The sequence below is a fragment of the Mustela putorius genome, unplaced genomic scaffold (genome assembly GCF_011764305.1).
Source record: "Mustela putorius furo isolate JIRA1106 unplaced genomic scaffold, ASM1176430v1.1 tig00000407_pilon_pilon_pilon, whole genome shotgun sequence".
Lineage (NCBI taxonomy): Eukaryota > Metazoa > Chordata > Mammalia > Carnivora > Mustelidae > Mustela > Mustela putorius.
In genome coordinates this window covers 28,874,587-28,893,974 of record NW_025421373.1, presented here as the reverse complement: position 1 = coordinate 28,893,974, position 19,388 = coordinate 28,874,587, and the positions used below count along the sequence as shown (strand labels likewise).

Here is a 19,388-nt window from a genome sequence, read left to right as displayed (position 1 = left end):
AGTGTTTAACACAGTACATGGCACATAGCATGAGCTCAATATATAGTTCAAAGGTTGGTAAACTCTTTCTCTTAAGACCAGATAGTAAGTATCTCTGGCTTTGTGGACCATGCAGTATCTGTCGCATTTACTCAATTCTACCATCGTAGTGTGAGAGCAGCTATAGATATTATGTAAACATATGGGTTGCATTAATACTTTATTTACAAAGATGGATGATGGGCTGGATCTGGTCCATGAGCCACTGTTTGCTGATCTCTGCTATAACTGATGAAGAAATGAATGAATAAAAATGAATGAGTGGGGTTATATTTAACCTCATTTGCCAGAACAGAAGTATTGTTTATCATAAAGAACTCTTTATTTAAAAACCTGGATTCTATTTCTTTCATATTACTTAAAAGTCTTTTATCTTCTCTGGCCTCCAATAGCTTTATCTTTAAATAGTAATTTATATAATACCTCTTTTGCTTAAAATTTGGAATTGTCAGGTCCTGGTAAGTAGGATCTATGGTTTATTTGTCTTTATCCCCAGAGCCTAGCAGAATTCCCATTGGCCTAAAGTATAATAGGTTGACGAGCCACTTGCTGAATGATTAAAAGATTAGCATGAAGCAGGTGTTTGGTGAATCAGTACTTGGGCCAGATAATTGTATAAACTCTTAATATTGGAAAAACTTTAGTCATCTGCTGAATTACCACTATATAGGAGTCCTTCTAGGTTTAAGAACGTGGGGCATTTTGATTCCAAATGACTGAAGACCCCATGTAAATTGGCTTATGCTCAAAAGGAAATTTATTGGCACATTGATGTGTCTTATTTCAGGGGTTCAAACTTTGTCAAGGACCTAGGATTCTCTATTTCTCCATGTACCTTCTGCCTGATTGGTTCTCTATTCAGGCAGTCTTTACCCATTGGTGACATAATGAATATCTTTGGATTCAGGCTCATATCCTCATAGCTGAAAAATCTGTGGAAAGTAGGGAGTGTTCCTGTCTCTCTAAAGTTCCAAGAAAAGTGTCAAGGTTATGTATCCTTGACTTTATTTGGATCAATTGTTCATCCTGATCCAAACACCATGGCCATGAAAGAAATCAATGCTGTCTAAACTGCACTGACTGAGAATGAGGAAGGACTGGCTCTCCAGACAAAAATCTCCATATGCAGAGGAAGGTGGCAAGGACATGAATTACCAAAAACTGCTATGGCCCTTTCTCAAGAATAATATGCTTCAATACAGCAATACAAATCGAGCATCCAATATTAGGATGTTTGTGAATTCCCTAACGACTGTCCAGGGACCCTTATTTAGGAAGAGAAGATAACCAAGATTGGTCTCAGTCTCTTTCCAGTGTGTAACCCCTTCCAGATATTAAATTAACATTTGTATTTCTTAAAATAAAAGAATATGTATATTAAGAAAATCTTTGTTTTAGAATAGTTTTAGGTTTACAGAAAAATGATGAAGATAGAATAGAGAGTTCCCATATACCCTACACCCAATTTCCCCTATTGTTAACATCTTACACTGTGGAAATGGTGTATAGTAATAATTAATAAACCAATATTAACACATTATTATTAGCCAAAATCCAAAATTTCCTTTGTTTTCACCTCCTGGCCGTTTCCCCTTCCAGGAACCTATCTAGGATGCCACATTACATTTGGTTGTCACATCTCCTTAGGTTTCTCTGGGCTGTTCACATTTTTTCAGACTTTCCTTGTTTTATATGATCACAATGGTTTTGAGAAGTATTTGTCAAATAATTTTGTAGAATGTGCCCCAGTTTGGTTGATGTTAAATGTTTTTTCTCATGATTATACTAGGATTATATTCTTGGGAGGAAGACTTGATCACAGAGGTAAATCGCCATTCACACCACATCTATCAAGGGTGCAAACCATCAACGTGACTTATCTCTGTTGATGCTGACTTTAAACATATGCCTGAGGTAACATTTGCTAGATTTCTTCACTCTAAAGGTAATCTTTGTTCTCACTGTCTTGGCTGGATGTTTTGGAAGAAAGTCACTGTGTCCAGACCACACTCAAGGAGTGGGAGTTATGCTCCACCTTCCCTTTAAGGGTGAAGTCTCTACATAAATTATTTGGAATTCTTTTGAATGGAAGATTTGTCTCTTCTCCCTCACTTATTTATTGATTCAGTCATTATATCAGTATAGACTTCTATTTTATACTTTGTGCTATAATCCAGTACTAGTTTATTTTGTTGGTCAGGTTGTTCCAGCTTTGGTCATTGAGAACTCTTTCAGTTGTCTCCTGTATTCCACTAACAATTGCACCATTGTGGGTTCTATCTATCATTTATCTATCTATTGATCTATCGATCTATCTATCTATCGAACCTCTATTTGTTTATTCAGCATTTTCATACTTTCTAGTACAAGATGTTCCAGATTCATCTGAAGTACTTGTTGCCCTAGTCCTAGAATCAGCCATTTCTCCAAAGATCCCTGGTTCCTTCTATTGGAGAGTGGTATTTAGAAACTAATATCTGGGTGCCAGGTGTGCTCAATATGTACATTTTTTAAAGTAAAATTATCTTAAAAGGTGTAACTAAAAAAATAGTCAGTTCCTTTCCTACTCCTTCCCATAAAATGTAAGCTCTTTTGAGTTGTTTCTTCTTTTTTTTTTCTCCTTCCATATTACAAATAATGTACTTATACTGGTATTGTTTGACTGATTACTCTGATCACTATCTATTGACCTCCTCTAAGGGTGACTAGGGTTTGGCTTTCTTGGCCCCCCCCCACTTCCTCTCTGCCTATCTTCCCGATGTATTCATATTATAATTTTGTGTTAAACTAGTAGCCAGAGTTTACATTATCATGACCATATAACTGTGTTTCACATTGAGCAAATATAATTACATATTCTATCTTGTATAATATTTTATCTTTCCTGATTGTAATAATTGTCTCACATTTTCCTTTTCTTAATTTTCCAAGTGTTTTTCAAAATTCATCCCAAACCATTCTACTCTTTTTTTTAGTTTTTTTAAATTTATTTTTTATTTATTTTCAGCATAACAGTATTCATTATTTTTGCACCACACCCAGTGCTCCATGCAATCCGTGCCCTCTATAATACCCACCACCTGGTACCCCAAGCTCCCACCCCCCGCCCCTTCAAAACCCTCAGATTGTTTTTCAGTGTCCATAGTCTCTCATGGTTCACCTCCCCTTCCAATTTCCCATTCTACCCTTTTTTTGTCAAAGATCTATTGAATCTGTTTTCAAAATACCTAAATGCATGAGATGATCTACCAGTTACACTTACCACCACCACCGCAGACCTTATCTCTCTGCCCTTCTGCTCCAGCCTGGTTTGCTCATTGTGGTAACTAGTCCGCAAAGATGCTTCCCCTTTACTTCCAGTGAACTTTCTGATATTCACACTCTCATATTGTTCCCTCTACTTGAATCTGGGATGGTCTTATAACTTACTTTTTGACCAACAGAATGCAGTAGAAATGACACTGAATCATGTGTAGGTTTAGGTCACAACCTTTGCAGATTCTTCCTGAGCTTGTTGGAACACTCATTTTTGAGAAAGCCAGATACTATGTAAGAAATTTATTTGCTCTGAGACTGCCATACTGTAAGGAAGCCCAAGATGCCTTGAGGAAAGGCCATGTGGAGAGAAAGGGTTGCCTATCCAACTCTTAGGTCTTCTAGTCATCCTATCAATTTGCTATATAAGTGAGGGGAAAAAGTCATCTTGGATTTTGTCATCTTTTTCATAGTAAAGACTTTCCCCACATGTCTCAGATCCTTGGTTATCTGTTTTTACTTAAAATGGCACTAATTTGGAGTGCTACACACAAGACTGAGGCTCATACACTGGTGACTTTATTGAAGGGCAATTGTGTTAATATTATTGGGAAAAACCTAAATATCAATATCTGTAAGTGTTTTATTAGGGCTGTTCAGTTTATCCAGAGAATAAACCCCTCAGTTCCCTAGGGAGAGGATTCCATAATTCAATGGGTATTCAATGGGAGGGTTTCCCTGAGTCCCTCATTTTCATTTCTTCCCCATTTTTCTGGCTTCTCTGAGTCCAGAGCCCCATCCAATATTTGTATTTTCACCAATACTTTTACTGTGAGCTATGCTAAATGTCTGAGGCTCATTTGACTGGTTACAATCAAATGAGGTATTTTTTTGTTTGTTTGTTTGTTTTTAAATCTAAAACATTTGTGAATCCTTAAACTCCTTCTCTGGGGCTGGGTGGGATCTGATGGCCACTGGTGTGGGCGTTCCCATGGCTGTGTTACCCTAAGTATCACAGGTCAAAGGAGGGTGCAGTAGTTAGGGGCATGGGCTTTGGGATCAGGAAGACTTGGGCTTGAGCCTTGTTTTCACACCTTCTTAGCTGTCAATGTCATTTATGTAGCTCCCTTAAGCCTCAGTTTCCTCATGTGTTAAATGAGAAAAAATATATCTATTTCTTAGGATTGTGAGAATTAAATAATACTTCTGTATCATGTAGCAGAGTACCTGGTATATAACTAAGGATTCAATAACCAATGATGATGATCTAAATCTAATTAATTAATTAAATTTAAAGTAAGCTGTAGGCCCAGCATGAGGCTTGAACTCACAACCTTGAGATCAAGAACTGAGTTGAGATCAAGAGTTGGTCGCCTAACTGACTGACTACCCCAGGTGCCCCTAAGTCTCTTTTAGAAAACACAACGGACTAATTTGGTTCTTTCTATAACTGGTTCTGTGGTTCTTGTATAGATCATTGAATTTATAGAGTCAAACCATGTAATCTGGCTTGTGAATTATATTTTATCAAGTGGCTTCACTTAAAAAGCAGTAGAATTGGGTCTGGACCTTGGGTTTCTTTATTATCTGAGCCCATCCAGTAATGGCCACAGTATGCTTTTTCTATTGAATTCTTCTTTCCTTGTCTAGTAGACTCTAATCACCATTATGTGATGGTTGATTGCAGCCCTGCTTTTCTTTTTTCATTATTGGGGTAAAGGAACCAAAGATCTGAGTGAAGGAGAAACAGGTGAATCAGGCAAAGGGAGCAGAGGCAAATTCTAGGCTAACTTTCCTTTGGCCCCTAAGAGGAGTCCATTTGTAAACAGCTGCCAGTGAGGAGAGTTCATGGCATTTTATTCTGAGCTGCACAGTAGCCAGGAAGACTGTAGCTTGAGCACAGCTCTCACACTCACATACACATCAGCACATGCATGGATGCTAACACACAGGTAGGAAATCCCTCGATACATGTGGACAAAGGAATACACATGCAACCTCACGATCTGTGCACACATTTGGCATACACTAGTGGCTGGGAGAAAAGTGCTCAGCACATTTTATCGTACATCCCAGATTGAGGGAAGCCATTCAGGAGGGGGGAAAGGGAAGATTATGAAGCAGAAAGAGAAATGAAACTAAAATGTCCTGCCCTGTCAGCATTCACTGGAGTATAAGAAATGGGCTTTGGACAGACAGACAGACTCCTGGGGCCTGCCAACCATCAAAATGTCCAAAGGGCCTCTTATTCTCTGGCTGCTGGTTGAGCTTGGGCGGCTCTCTCTGAGTAAGTGTTCTGAATCCTTCCATGCAGGAGTCTCTGGTTAGCTTGGCATCCTGTGTTGGATTCTCATGGCTGATCAGGCCTCCATAGAGCAGAAGCCTGCTTCATCCCTCCTTCCCTCCAGGCTTCCTTCTTTGAGGGTCTCTCCCCTTTCTTGTTAACACAGGATTTTTATCCTGCAACTGGTTTTGGAGTTTTAGGGTGGGACAATTTGTGTTCATATCAGAAAGGACCATTTAAGAAGAAACACAAAATAAAGGGTCAGATGAGATGGGAAAAAGAAATTTCTTCTGCAGGTACTATTAGCACAGTTGGAGTCTGGGGAATTTGTTCTACAAGAGCTCCTATTATAATTCTTACTTTCCCTCTTGATTTTTAGGAGTTATAGTTTGCTTTTTGTTTGTTTTATTTTGCTGAGGATGAGGCTTCAAGGCGAGGCTTCTTTTCTGTGCATTGTTTCCAGGTTTTGGATGCTGCAGATGTATACGCTCAGTTTGGGCAAGCTTAGACTTCTGCATCCTGGCAGCATTGGGCAAAATGCTCTGCACTGAGCTGCCCTTGTGTCTTGGTCACTAACCATTAACATTGGGAACCTTTCGAAAATTGCTGACTTTTCTATGTATAAAATGAGGGGCTTTGGTAAGACCAATTTGAACAATCCATGATTCTGGAACTAGGCAGTATCTAATGTCCCTAGCACTTTCTAAAGTTCATAGTTATTTGCACATGATCTTTCAAATAGGCTGCGTGAGAAAACACCTGCATTCCAAGGAAAACAAATGTATTCTCTCTACCCTTTGAACCTTTGTCATGCTGATTTTTGTCTGACTTTCTTTCCTCTGAAACTACGTGGTCTCCACCCAAGTGAGGCTTTTCTGGAGCACCCACAGCCTCTGGAGCGGTTTAGGTGCTTCTGCTCTGAGTTCTTATCTCCCATGGAGTCATTCATTAGAAAATTTATTACCCTGAGGTAACTGATCATTTAATTGCCTCCCTCCCCTGGTACTCTGTAGGAGTTCACCGAAAGAACGCAGTCCCTGTCACTTTATCAGTGTTTTCACTCGTCTTTATCTTGTCCTGAGTAAGTTGAGGTGTGGAGGTTTCATTGTGCTGAAGGTTGCTGGAGTCTAGGTCCACATTTCCTGCTACTGGCTGGATGCTGGTTGTGTGGGCTTCTCCAACCTTACATGTAGGAAGCTGTACCTGGAGAATGGTCTGTTGCTTGTTTTTCATTTGTACCTTTTCCGAAATGACTAATTTAGAGGAGAGCGACTGCTCAGAATCACAAAGAATCAGTCAGGACTGGAGATGCTCTTGAAAGATGCAGAATGAAGGGCAGCTTGGGTGTCTCACTAGGTTGTGTCTGACTTCGGCTCAGGTCATGATCCCAGAGTCATGGGATCTAGCCTCATGTCAGGAGGATCCTGCTTGTCTCTTTCCCTCTGCTCCTCCTCCCCCTGCCTCTGTTGCGCTCTCTTGCTCTTTCAAATAAATAGTAAATAACCTCCCCTCCCCCCAAAAAAGAAAAAGATGTGGAATGAAACCCTTTATTCTCTAAATGGTGAAGCTGAAACCCAGGTTGGTAAAGGACCTTTTCTGAGGTCACCAACTGGAGAACGAAACCAGCTGGCACCAGAACCTTCATTGCACCTACCATTTCTGAAGAGGGGAATTGATTTGATGCCAATGATTCCTATACTCCAAGATACTTTTATAATGGCAAGAACAGATTCCCATCCTATTTATAAATTCTGAAATTCTTGGTTACTTGTACCAATACTTTATTACTTTCATGTGTCATTTGATACTTCATGGCATGTGAAACTCTGAACTATTTCTGAAGCAAGTATTATATATCCCCTTTGTCTTTTGATGGTAATGAAGTCAGGATTGTTGTGGATTTCCTCCAAGAACACAAAAGCAGTAACTGGCAGAATGAGGTTTACAATGTAAGCCTAATGAATGTTTTTCTGCCACACCAAATTGCCTGCTTTCTTTTTTTAATATTAATTTTTAATCAGATTGGTGATATAGAAACACTCTTGGTGAAAAAACAGTAGCCATTATAAAGCTAAAATCCCTTTGACTACTACTTCCAGCCCCAGTTCCTTTTCTCTGATCACAGAGGTGACTGGTACAGAGTTAGGTGTGTATCTCACCAGACATTTTTCTATGCATTTGCCTTCATTCATCTGTGCCAACCAAAAAAAAAAAAAAAAAAAAGCAAATTGTCTTATTTATGTTAACAGATACTTTTATATTTTATGTATTGTTATGAATTTGTCCTTTTCATATATTAATAAGAAGTTTTCATGTCCACTGATATAGCTCTCTCTGCTTTTACTAGCCTTGGAATGGTTACAGGGAATGAATGATTCATTCATGATTCCTTGGAATGCATATGCCATAGTTTTGCCATTCCCCATGCACGCATTGTTCGTTTCACTCATATATACATGAAAGCTGTAGCAAACATTTGCAAATAGGATTCTTTGCGGATATGTGTTTTTCTATTGTGCATAACAAAACATAAAATTGCTGAGGCTTAGCTAGAATATACGCATGTTTGGTATTAATGGAAACTGCCAGATTGCCCCATAGTTTGGCTCTATCAATTAACTTCCCATTTTATTCCAGTATATTCCAGTAGTCTAAATCATTTCCTAGGTCCCTGTCTGGCCAACCTTAATATCAATGACATTCTAAATTTTTGCCAGTTTCACAGGTGAAATTGACTGGCTGCTTACATTTCCTCATCTATGCCTGTTTTGTCTGCTGTATCTGGTCTTTTCTTACTGAGTAATAGGATGCCTCCTTCCATACTATGATACTAAGAAAATAAACTGTCCAGTTTCTAGCAGAAATAATTCCTGCACATATTTGTTATTAATTTTCCAAATATAAGAATAAGTTCACATTGTAGGAGTTACTAGTTTTAGGAGCATATGTTCTGTGTTGTTAATATAGGTGAAAGTGATGACAATGAATTTCTTATTTATTTATTTTTCCTTGTTTTGTGGTGGGCCAAAGGGACTTCCAGAGCATTTACAATCATTGAAACATTTCTACTAGGATGAAATGAAGAAACTGTGATTTCAGGGAAGGCTCTAGGCTGCTCTGAATTTGCGGACTCTTAAAGTTTGTGCTCACCTTTTTCTAGAGAGGGATATGTGGACATTCCTGACACTTGAGTCAGAGAGGAACCTGGTAATGCTGGCCTTGTCTTATACAGCTTAGCCGTATAGGTCCACAAAGTTAGTGAATGGAGAGTCTCACAGGAAGTTATGCTGGAGAAAACAATAAGCAGGATCTATAGACCCCAGCAGGTCCAGGATGAAGTCCTGATGGTCTGGAGCTTCAGCCTATCTTTAAGAGAATTTTTTGTGGGGTGAGGGTACTAGAATAATTGCTGATGCTCTCTTAAACTACTGGGCTTGATATTTGCAGCAGTGAAAATATTTAATAGATTCTCAGAGATGGAAGTAATCGTAGAAGAGCTTGTCTCTTGGTCCTCAAACAGTGGGTGAGAAGCAAGCCTTCCATGTAAGATGCCTTCCATCTTACACAGCTTATCTGGTAGGACTAACCTTCCTGCATTTCTGTATGTCACAGCTGCCATCAGAATGACTTGGAGAGGGGCACCTGGGTGTCTCAGTGGGTTAAAGCCTCTGCCTTTGGCTCAGTTCATGATCCCAGGGTCCTGGGATTGAGCCCTGCATCGGGCTCTCTGCTCAGCGGGGAGCTTGCTTCCTCCTCTCTCTCTTTGCCTGTCTCTTCAACAACTGTAATCTCTGTCAAATAAACAAATAAAATCTTAAAAAAACAAACAAACAAGCAATGACTTGGAGAATTTGGTTAGGTGTATTTCCATGGCCTCAGAGGTTCTGATTCAGGGTTGGACAATAAAATTTACATTTTTAACAAGCTCCCCAGGTCATGCTGATGAGCAGCCAAAGCTGGCAAAGATGACTACTTCATCTTAGAAATAGTGATGCCTTCCATCTTACACAGCTTATCTGGTAGGACTAACCTTCCTGCATTTCTGTATGTCACAGCTGCCATTGTATCTAATTTCTGTGGTCTTTTTCAGTTCTAACATTAAAAATGTTTTCTAACTCCACCTAACTTCATATTCTCTAACAATGAATAGATGGTCAAGAACAATTAATTTCTGTATCCAGTACTGAAACAGGAGAAGGAAAATAGAATGTAGTTCAAAAGCCCATGTTACTGCCATGGCATTCTCTGGGTTGGAGGGTGGAGCAAGTCCCATTTGAAGCATTTGGGTCTGTAGTACATGCTCACTGCTTATTGAGATACAGTGGGTAGAGTGTTGGTTTTGGATCTGCTCAATAAGTTAGTGGAATTGGATTAAAGTAATGGCCTTTTCATGAGAGAATTTTTTTTGTTTATGGAATGGTACTCAAGATCATTTTTTGAATGGTGTTTTTATTTATTTATTTACTTAAAAATATTTTATTTATTTATTTGACAGAGAGAGAGGCAGAGGGAGAGGGAGAAGCAGGTTCCCTGCTGAGCAGAGAGCCTGATGCAGGCTGGGATCGTGACCTAACCAAAAGGAGATGCTTAACCAACCGAGCCACCCAGGTGTCCCAAGATCAGCCAAAACGTCTTGTTGTGGAGACAAGTCTGGATACTCACATGGGTCAACTGTCTCCAGTTAGGGACTCAGCAGCAGCTAAGGAAATGCCAGAATTTAAGCTAAAAAGATATACACTACAACTCTTTTCATCATCCTGGAAGCGGCTATCTACACAAATGCCATGTAGCATATTTGAGAGATTTTAGAACCACATAGCCTATTTTTCTCATCTTTCCTCACAGGTTCAGCTGCAGAAGAGACTGTGACAGCGTATTTGGGTCAGACGGTGACTTTGCCCTGTATATACTCATCCTGGTCTTACAACAGGAACAGCATGTGCTGGGGGAAGGGTGAGTGTCCCAAATCCAAATGCAATAATGAGCTTCTCCACACCGATGGGAGGCGGGTGCTGTCCAAGAAGTCACCAAAATACGAACTTCTGGGCATTATCCGGAGAGGCCATGTCTCCTTGACCATCTTCAACACCAATGAAGATGACAGCAGTGTGTACTGCTGCCGCATAGAGGTCCCTGGCTGGTTCAATGACGTGAAGAAGAACATTCGCCTGCGGTTGATGAGAGGTACGTGCACAAAGGGGCTTGTATCTGCAGAAGGAGATGAAATCTAAGATGTGTCTCTATGGCTAGAGGAGCCACAGTAGGAAGCAAATGGCATGGGGGCCAAGAAGACCTTAGAAATGAGTGAGTGGAGGGTACATGGAGAAGACTACCAGTGAATTTCAGGATCAATGTGCAGAAAGCATCTGCTTCTTACCTAGGAGATTGTCACTTTGCAGAAATTTGTGTGCAGTGTTTTCAGATCTCCCAATTTTTATGTGCATGGCATTGATTTTTGCATGCTGCCTAAGATTAAAAAAAGAATTACCATGTAAACTAAATAAAATGTGTCCATGGGTCAGCTTCAGCCCATCAGCCAATAGTTTGTGACTTCCAGCAGAGGGGAGAGGGCATGAGATTTGGAGACCATCGTAACAGTTTTCAGGTGGCCTTTCCTTCTGTTAATATTAGTTGCTTTTGAAGAAACTGGAATATGGTGGAACTCTTAAAGATTTGAGATGCATGGAAAACAGCCTAAGGTTGAATTATGCTAACAGTAATCAGCTTTCCTGCTTGCTTGGAATGGAGCCTTTCAGAGTAAGCTCTGTGTTCAACCTACATCAAAGATGGAAGATTCTTGTGCTCTGTTCCTATCTGGGTAGGCATTTTGGGAGGCAGGGTCATATGCTTATAGCCAGACAGTTAACAGGATTCTCAGGGGACTTCAGTGCAGTCTAGAATTTGAGAACAACTTATATGGATGCTTCTCCCTCGAGAACATTCATACACATTAGTATATTTTTCTCTGAAAGTGCTTTGTGTTAAAGAAGTTATTTTTTCTGATTTATTGAAGTTAAATGATGCTAATCCAAGCATTCTCTTTTCAAGCCTGGTATAACTAGGTATTATTTTATAAAATACTTGTTGAACTCAATGTCCATGGGTCATTTCTAAGCTCTCTGGAATCTGTTAGAGTTAATTGAAATTTGTCATATTTAAGAGAGGGTAGCACATATAGAATAATTGTGGCTGATGGGCCCAAATTCAAATATTAGGGGTCAGTGGAGTTGGTGTAAGTTTACCTATAATATCTGAAAGAGACTATTTTTTCAACCCATGTGGCATACTTTGGGCTCACTTTTTTTAGATTTTAATTTTATCTTATTATGGAAAGAACACCTAAGATGAGTTCTACTCAGCAAATTTTCAAGTGTATAAAATATTATTGTTAATTACAGGTGCTATTTTGTACAGCACAACTCTAGAGCTTCTTCATCTTATTTGACTGAAATTTTGTTTGGTTTCACTTTTTTTTTTTTTTTTTTTTACGATTTTATTTATTTGTTTGACGGATGGAGATCACAAGTAGGCAGAGAGGCAGGCAGAGAGAGAGGAGGAAGCGGGCTCCCTGCTGAGCAGAGATCCCGATGTGGGGCTCGATCCCAGGACTCTGAGATCATGACCTGAGCTGAAGGGAGAGACTTTAACCTACTGGGCCACCCAGGAGCCCCTGTTTGGGCTCACTTTTGAGGCAATTGTTCGTTTGCTCACTGATGCAATGTTTTTGGAACACCTCCTATGTGTCCAACACTGGGGTAGGTATTAGTTTTGTGGCAGAGAACAAAGAAAATACCAGATTTCCCCTCATGAAGCTTGCAGTCAAGAGGGAGAGAAAGGTGTTAAACCATAATTATCAGATAAAATGTGCAGTTAGGAATGCAATAAATGCTGCGAAGGCAAAGTATGGCAATGCAAAACCAAGAAACCTAATCACTATGGCAGAATATGGATGACCTCCGTGCAGCAGTGTCCTTTTAGCTGCTACAAGAGGGTTCAGTAGGAGTCAGCCTAATAAAAGGAGAGGCTAGGGAGTAACAGGTACAAAGTCCCTCCAAGGTGAGATCACTGTTCAGAGAGATGGAGAAAGGTCAGCGGGCTGGGGAAAGCAAGAAGAGTAGAGTGGAGACTTGAGATTGTAAAGAAAGGGCAGGATCAGGTGGAGTTTTGTGGGTCAAGTTTGGGGATTGGGTCCTTTATCTCAGGGGCATGGAGGACCCAGTAAAAAGTTTCAAACAGGGGACTGACATAATTATTTGTCATCTAAAAAGATTATTTTAACCAATCTATGAAGAGCAGATTGGAAAGGCCAAGAGTAGAGGTAAGAAACCCAACTTTCATGGGCAGACAGTGGTTCAACTCAGGAGACCAGGTAAGGGCAGCAGAAATGAAGAGAAATAGACAGATCCCCCATATATTTCTATGGTTTCCCTTCTCCTCTGTCTCTGATTGGTACCAGACATATCTTCTACTGGTTACAGCCCCATCAACCAGGCGCTCCACAACACGTCTCCCAACCACCACCACTGCTCTGACAACAACCACAGCTGTGCTTCCAACAACAGCTATGATTACACCTGAGCTCACAACCAGAACGCCACTTCAGACAAGAACCACCACTGCCCTCACAACAGTGGCAACGACATGCCCTCTAGCCACATCAACATTTCTTTCTGAAACCACCACAGTTCTTCCAACCACTGAGCTTTCCACAGAGGGGACCATCCTCACTGCAGGTACGTGGTACATTTGGCCATTCTTCCCCTTCTGCTGGTCACATGTATCTTGGTCCCTTGAAACAGGGTTCTTTTTACTGAATGGGGCAATCCAGAGACTTGCTCTTGAATGTGTGTGTGTGTGTACTGGTTTGCTAGGTCATAACGAATACTGCACACTGAGAGACTTAAGCAACAGAAATTTATTTTCTCACAGTCTGGATGCTAGAAGTCTGAGATAAAGGTCTCAGTAGGATTGATTTCTTCTGGGGCCTCTTTCCTTGGCTTAAGATGGTCACCTTCTCCCTGTGTTTTTACATGGTCTTCCCTCTGTGAGTGTGTGGCCTAAAGTTATCTTCTTATAAGGACACCACTCATATTGAATTCGGGCCTTTCCATATGACCTCATTGCACCTTGGTTACCTCTTTCTCCAAATATGGCCACATTCTCAGGTTTTGGGGGTTAGGATTTCAAAATATGAATTTTGGGGAATATAATTCAGCTTATAGCAGTGTATGTGTGCGTGTGTTCATGTGTGTGGGTCTCAGTGAGGATGTGGTTTCACTACCTGTTCCTTTTCTTTGTTTTATGGTTTCCTTTTTTTCACTCTATCCCCCCCCCCTTTTTTTTGAAAGTCAGTTTTTTTGTTGTTTTTTGTTTTGTTTTGTTTTGTTCTCCAGTTGACCTTCCAGGAATCTCAGAGATATTTACTGAAGAATCAGGAAATGTCACCCAGGGTCAGAATCTGGTTTCAGTTTGCCAGGGGCTAAGTCTCTGCCTGGCCAGTAGAGACTGAGGAAAAGTCTCCAGATGCCTAAAATACCCTTTGATGATGAACAAGTTCTACGCTTATTTATTTATTTATTTATTTGACACAGAGAGAGACACAGTGAGAGAGGGAACATAAGCAGGGGGAGTGGGAGAGGGAGAAACAGGCTTCCCGCTGATTAGGGAGCCCGATGTGGGGCTCCATCCCAGGACCCCGGGATCATGACCGGAGCCGAAGGAAGAATATTAACGACTGAGTCACCCAGGCACTCCAACTTCCCTTATTTTTTTTTTTCTTCCTTTTTTCTTTCCTCCTTCCCTTCTGTTCTGTTCCTTTTTCCCCCCCTTTCCTCCGCCCAATCCTTTTTGATCCTGCGTCTTGGACCCTTGTTGAGTTGAGTTACTAGCTCCATTTCTTACAGGGCCTATCAAAGGTCCTACCATGTTTCAACCTTTGATTCTGATGTAAGAATATTAGAAAACCATTAAGAGATAGTGTGAAGGCTTTCTCAGGTGTCCCAGCTGCCTCAGTAAGGCCTAAACAGTTTAAATAGCTTGACGACATTGAATTTACTAGTCCTTGTACCTAGTAAATGAACTAGGTACTAGCTACTAGTTAGTACTAGTAGCTAGTAACACTACTACTAGTAGTAGTAGTACTAGTACTAGTAGCAAGTACTACTAGCTACTAGTCATGAACCATAAACCAGTCAACTTTTGTATGTATTTTTTATTCTTTTGGCCTTTAAAATAATCTTCTTAAAATATAAGTTTATAGTTTTCGCCCCTTGATCCTAAAAATTACTTGGAATCCTTGAAGAAAACCTGAAATACATAAAAAAGCACGAAAGACAACTATAAAAATAGGCCCAAATCCCAGCACTCGGCACAAACACTTATTATTTGCTCCCTTTTACTGAACTTTTTTTCTCTTCCAGAGTCAGAAACTTCCTTTCTCTCCAAAGACCCTGAGAGAAGCACGGAGGTGACTTCTGGAAGCACTGCCTTGCTGACATCCAAAGGTACGTGGACAATTTCTTTTTCTTTTCCTCATTTCTTACACTGAGGAGAGTAAAATATTGTTGAATCAGATGATTAGAGATGACTTTGCCATGAACCCCACCTAGGGCAAACTGGACAATATTTGTGGCTCATTCACTCTTGTGGCTTTGAGAGAAAGGGGGCTAGGGAAAGAGAGATAAAGAGAGGGAGAGAGATTGGGACTGACTTTGATTTGTTTTTCAGCAATTCTTCATGGTAGCACTCTCTGGAATATTTGCCTTTCCGGTTTAGGCGAGGTAGTGCTTAGCTGTCTCATCCTAATTCCAAGCACAAGGATCTCTGTAGATCCCTTTGAGGGATATCCTCACTTGTCTCACTGGCTTTCTGTAGTAGAGGGAGAATTCTTTCATACATATGACCTTTCATCCATCCCTCAAGCCTTCTTTAGGTATTTACTAGGGCCCAAGGGCAGAGACTACCCTAAAGATAAGGCATGATTCACATCCATGGGGCTGCCAGAGAGAACTGCCCAGCCTTGGCTCCCTCTTTTACTCCTTTTTGCCAGGGGTCTCTGGCCTCGGTTTCTTCCCAGGTGAGTTGGAGAGCTGTATAACTTCATGCATCTAATGGTCACGGCTGAGTGCCTCAAGTGGAAGATATTACTTATGGGGTTATATTCAAGAGGAAGGAAGCAGATATCTATGGAGTGTAAAAAAAAAAAAAAAGCAATCCGTTCTTACATTAGTACAGCATAGGGAGGTAGTATGATGGGGGGGGGGGGGCGGTCACAGAGCACACAGCTCTGGAGTCACAGTGCCTGGGCATAAGTCCTGCTTCTTATCTGTTGTGTGACTCTGGGAAAGTTATTTTGTCTCTCTGGGCCTTGGCTTCCACATTGGTAAAATGGAACTAATAACACCCATCCTTGTCTCTTTCTGAGGATTAAATGAGAGCATGCAAGGAGATCACTTAGAACACTGTCTGACATGTACTACATGCTCAGTAAACATTGGCTTTCTTTTATTTTTTATGACAGAAGTTAGTTTAGGGGACAGTGAGGCACCAAAAATAAAAAAAGATAGGTATTTACTAAGCTTGTTTTCTCTCTCTTTTTTTTTTTTTCCTTCAGAGTCTGAAGCCTGGTTTCTCCAGTCAACATCCCAGGTCTCCATGTGGGAAATGAGTGACCCAGTGACTTTTCCTCAGACAGGAGGTAAGGGGATGTGCTCCTTCGTGGTTTTGTCTTTGGCCGTGGGAACAATCTGATCTGTCATATGCCTGCTTTTCTTGGGATTCAGCTCTTTTGGTTCCATTGTGGTCACATCCTCTGTCTTCCCACAAGCTAGGATAAAAGTGAAATGTGCTAACATCTTCTGAGCTGGCTTCTTCCCTCCTCTGCCTTCTTTCTTTTTTTTTTTTTTTTAAGATTTTATTTATTTATTTGACAGCGAGAAATCACAAGTAGATGGAGAGGCAGGCAGAGAGAGAGAGGGAAGCAGGCTCCCCGCCAAGCAGAGAGCCCGATGCGGGACTCGATTCCAGGACCCTGAGATCATGACCTGAGCCGAAGGCAGCAGCTTAACCCACTGAGCCACCCAGGCGTCCCCTCCTCTGCCTTATTTCTGAAACCCCTCTGCTGGGATTCTCCTTCTTCCTTAGCTGCTTCTGTCTTGAAGGTAGAAGTGCCAGAAAATCATTCATTCATTAAAAAAAAGTTAGTAGTTTATGGTAGATTGCCCAAATACTGCACTAATGTATTTTTGTTAGGGAGACATAAAAAGAGTAGCAAAGAATTCTCTTTGACTCCCTGTCTTGAATCCCAGCACTTCCTCTGAGATAATCATTGCTATTAGTTAAAAAGGAGCATTCTTCAGATCTTTTTCTATTTGTTTATGTGTGTGTATAGATATAGAAAAAATTCAGCTTTGTTTTGTGTGTGGGTTTTTTAAAAAATTCTGTCCTAGCGTACGTAGCCTTCTCTATTTTGTTTTATTCATTTGACGTTATATATTGGACCACTTTCTTTTCCAGTCCATGTAGATTTGCTTCATTGTGTTAAATTGCTGTATGGTATTTTATACTATGGATACTTATAGTATCATTGCCCACTAAGGGACATTGAGGTTGTTCAAATAGCTCATTACCATAAGTAGTTAGCAGGGGTCATCCTTGTATGTGACAGTTGCCTTAAGTGTCTATGCTGGTGTTTCTATCACTAGGGTGATGACTAGAAGGAGAAATGCTGGACTGAAAGAAATGTCCACTTTTAAATTCAATAGCCATTGCAAAATTGTCTTCCAGAAAGACCTTGCCAATTTATTTTCCCATCCAGAGAGGGTCTGCCCTCCTACATCCTTCCTACACTTGATATGACCATTTTTAAATTTTTTTTTAATCTCCCAAGGAAAAAATGTCATCTTATGCTTTTGCTGTTCTGATTAACAAAGAGTTTGAGCATCTTTCTATATGCTTACTAGCCAGAAAATGATAGTTCTTTAGCTCTGTGAAGGAGGCAATGGGACATCACTTGCAAAGGCTCAGAAGACACAATCAGAGGGGACAGACAAGAGTGAGTGGCGGGGGGATACGTTTTGAAGGAAGACTACAAGTCAAGATGAAATGCAAGGCTGATCTCATGTTGAAAAGCTTTGGCATGTGCTACCTTTTCCAGCAGCAAAACAGAAAATCTGGACTAGTTGTTGTGAATCGAAGAGAAGCTAGATGCCCAAGTTCCAAACCTTCTTTTTCTGTGGTGTGGGATAAAGGTGGGGGGCTATTTTCTGGCAGAAGGGAAGGTAGCCACTAGAAAAATCATGGAGGGTAGGCAAGGACTTTTCAAAATGTTACCATTCATTCCACTTAAACTCAGACTTATCTTGCACTGAATTGCAAGGGAACAAGAGGTCATCTTGATGTTTTACACTCTTCTGTAATGTCTCTGGTAATTTCATTTCTCTCTTCCTTGATAAATCCCAGAGGAGAGAGAACACTTGCCTACACCGCTGAAGAGGAGCTTGTTATAAGAAGGTCTATCTCTGTGTTACCGTTAGTTGTTATGGAAGAGACCAGGATTTATTGAACGCATGTTACATGCTGGTGTGGAGCCAAGCTCTTCTCATGGGTCACTTCATTCGATTCCTTTTTAGCTGATGCTTATATCCCTATTTTGTGCAAATTTCCCAAGCCACACTGCTCTGAAGTGCAGATGCAGGAAGTCTAGCTCTGAGTCTGTGCATATACATACATACATATATATGTATATATATATATATATATATACACACACACATACATAAATACATATACATATATATACACATACATGCATATATATACACATTTATTTATTTATTTATTTATGCCTCCCCTTCCATTTTGAAATAAAAGGTTATATTCATTTCCTTTACCGTCCTCTCTTCCCATTGATTTTTGTCACGAAAACTTTGTAATAATCATCATTGCACTTCCCACCTGCTGAGGACTCAATTATGTATCAGGTGCTGTAGGTAGGGTATTTTTGTGTGCATTTTCTGATTTAAATCTCACAGTGACCTTCTTATCGGGTACAGAGAATATCCCCCTTTTACAGGCAAAGAAATGGAGGGTCAGAGACATTATTAGAGAAGTTACCATCCACTGAAGTCTCTGTTTTAACACTGTGCGTGTTAAGCACATTACTTCAGTTGACTTTTCAAAAATCCTAGGAGATGGGTACCATTGTCACCTCTGTTTCAGAGCCCGTGACGGTTATTAACTTATGGTAAATGACAGCCTCCGTGTAATCTGTGTCTGTTCAACTGTGATGCCACTCTGACACCATGTTGAGAGGCTTCCTGCTCCTCTGGAGCCACTTACAGAATAATTCAGAATGAATCCTACTTCTTCATCCCCATGAAAATTGTTTCAACTCATTTCGGAGCCCGCATGTTTCTGTGGGTTTTTTCCCTTGGCTAAATATCCCTGACCCCCTCCTCATTCCTTTATGTAATTTTGGATGGCAAGCCTCCCATAAATGCGGGCTGGTTTAAACCCTTCAAGAAGATCTGGTCAAAATTATTATTCCCTAAAATTAACATTGCCCAGCGTAACAATTCTTCATTCTCATTCCAGGGCTCCCTAGAATGGAGTTCAGAGATGTGGAGTGACTTGCCCACACAGATGGGAGAGGAAGAGTTGGGAATCACACCTAGACCTCAGGGATTTTAAACTATGTCCATGGGCTCCTGGGTGGATTGTCTATGGATAGGCTAGAGGGTATGAACCCCGTGAAATTATATACATCATTCTGTGTGTATATCTGCACACACATTTTTTTTTTCAGAGGGAA

General features: G+C 40.5%; 1 protein-coding gene across 4 annotated transcripts in view; it reads left to right on the top strand.

Moving 5' to 3' along the window:
* Positions 1–5,475: 5,475 nt before the first annotated feature.
* Positions 5,476–19,388, top strand: part of TIMD4 (T cell immunoglobulin and mucin domain containing 4) — a 32,632-nt gene continuing 18,719 nt past the window's right edge. For all 4 annotated transcript variants that reach the window (XM_045079608.1, XM_045079605.1, XM_045079606.1 and 1 more), the window contains exons 1-5: positions 5,476–5,581; positions 10,424–10,762; positions 13,057–13,311; positions 14,998–15,081; positions 16,191–16,274. In XM_045079608.1, the coding sequence (XP_044935543.1) occupies positions 5,524–5,581; positions 10,424–10,762; positions 13,057–13,311; positions 14,998–15,081; positions 16,191–16,274 (820 nt within the window). In that variant the 5' untranslated portion in view covers positions 5,476–5,523. The remainder of the gene's footprint in view (positions 5,582–10,423; positions 10,763–13,056; positions 13,312–14,997; positions 15,082–16,190; positions 16,275–19,388) is intronic.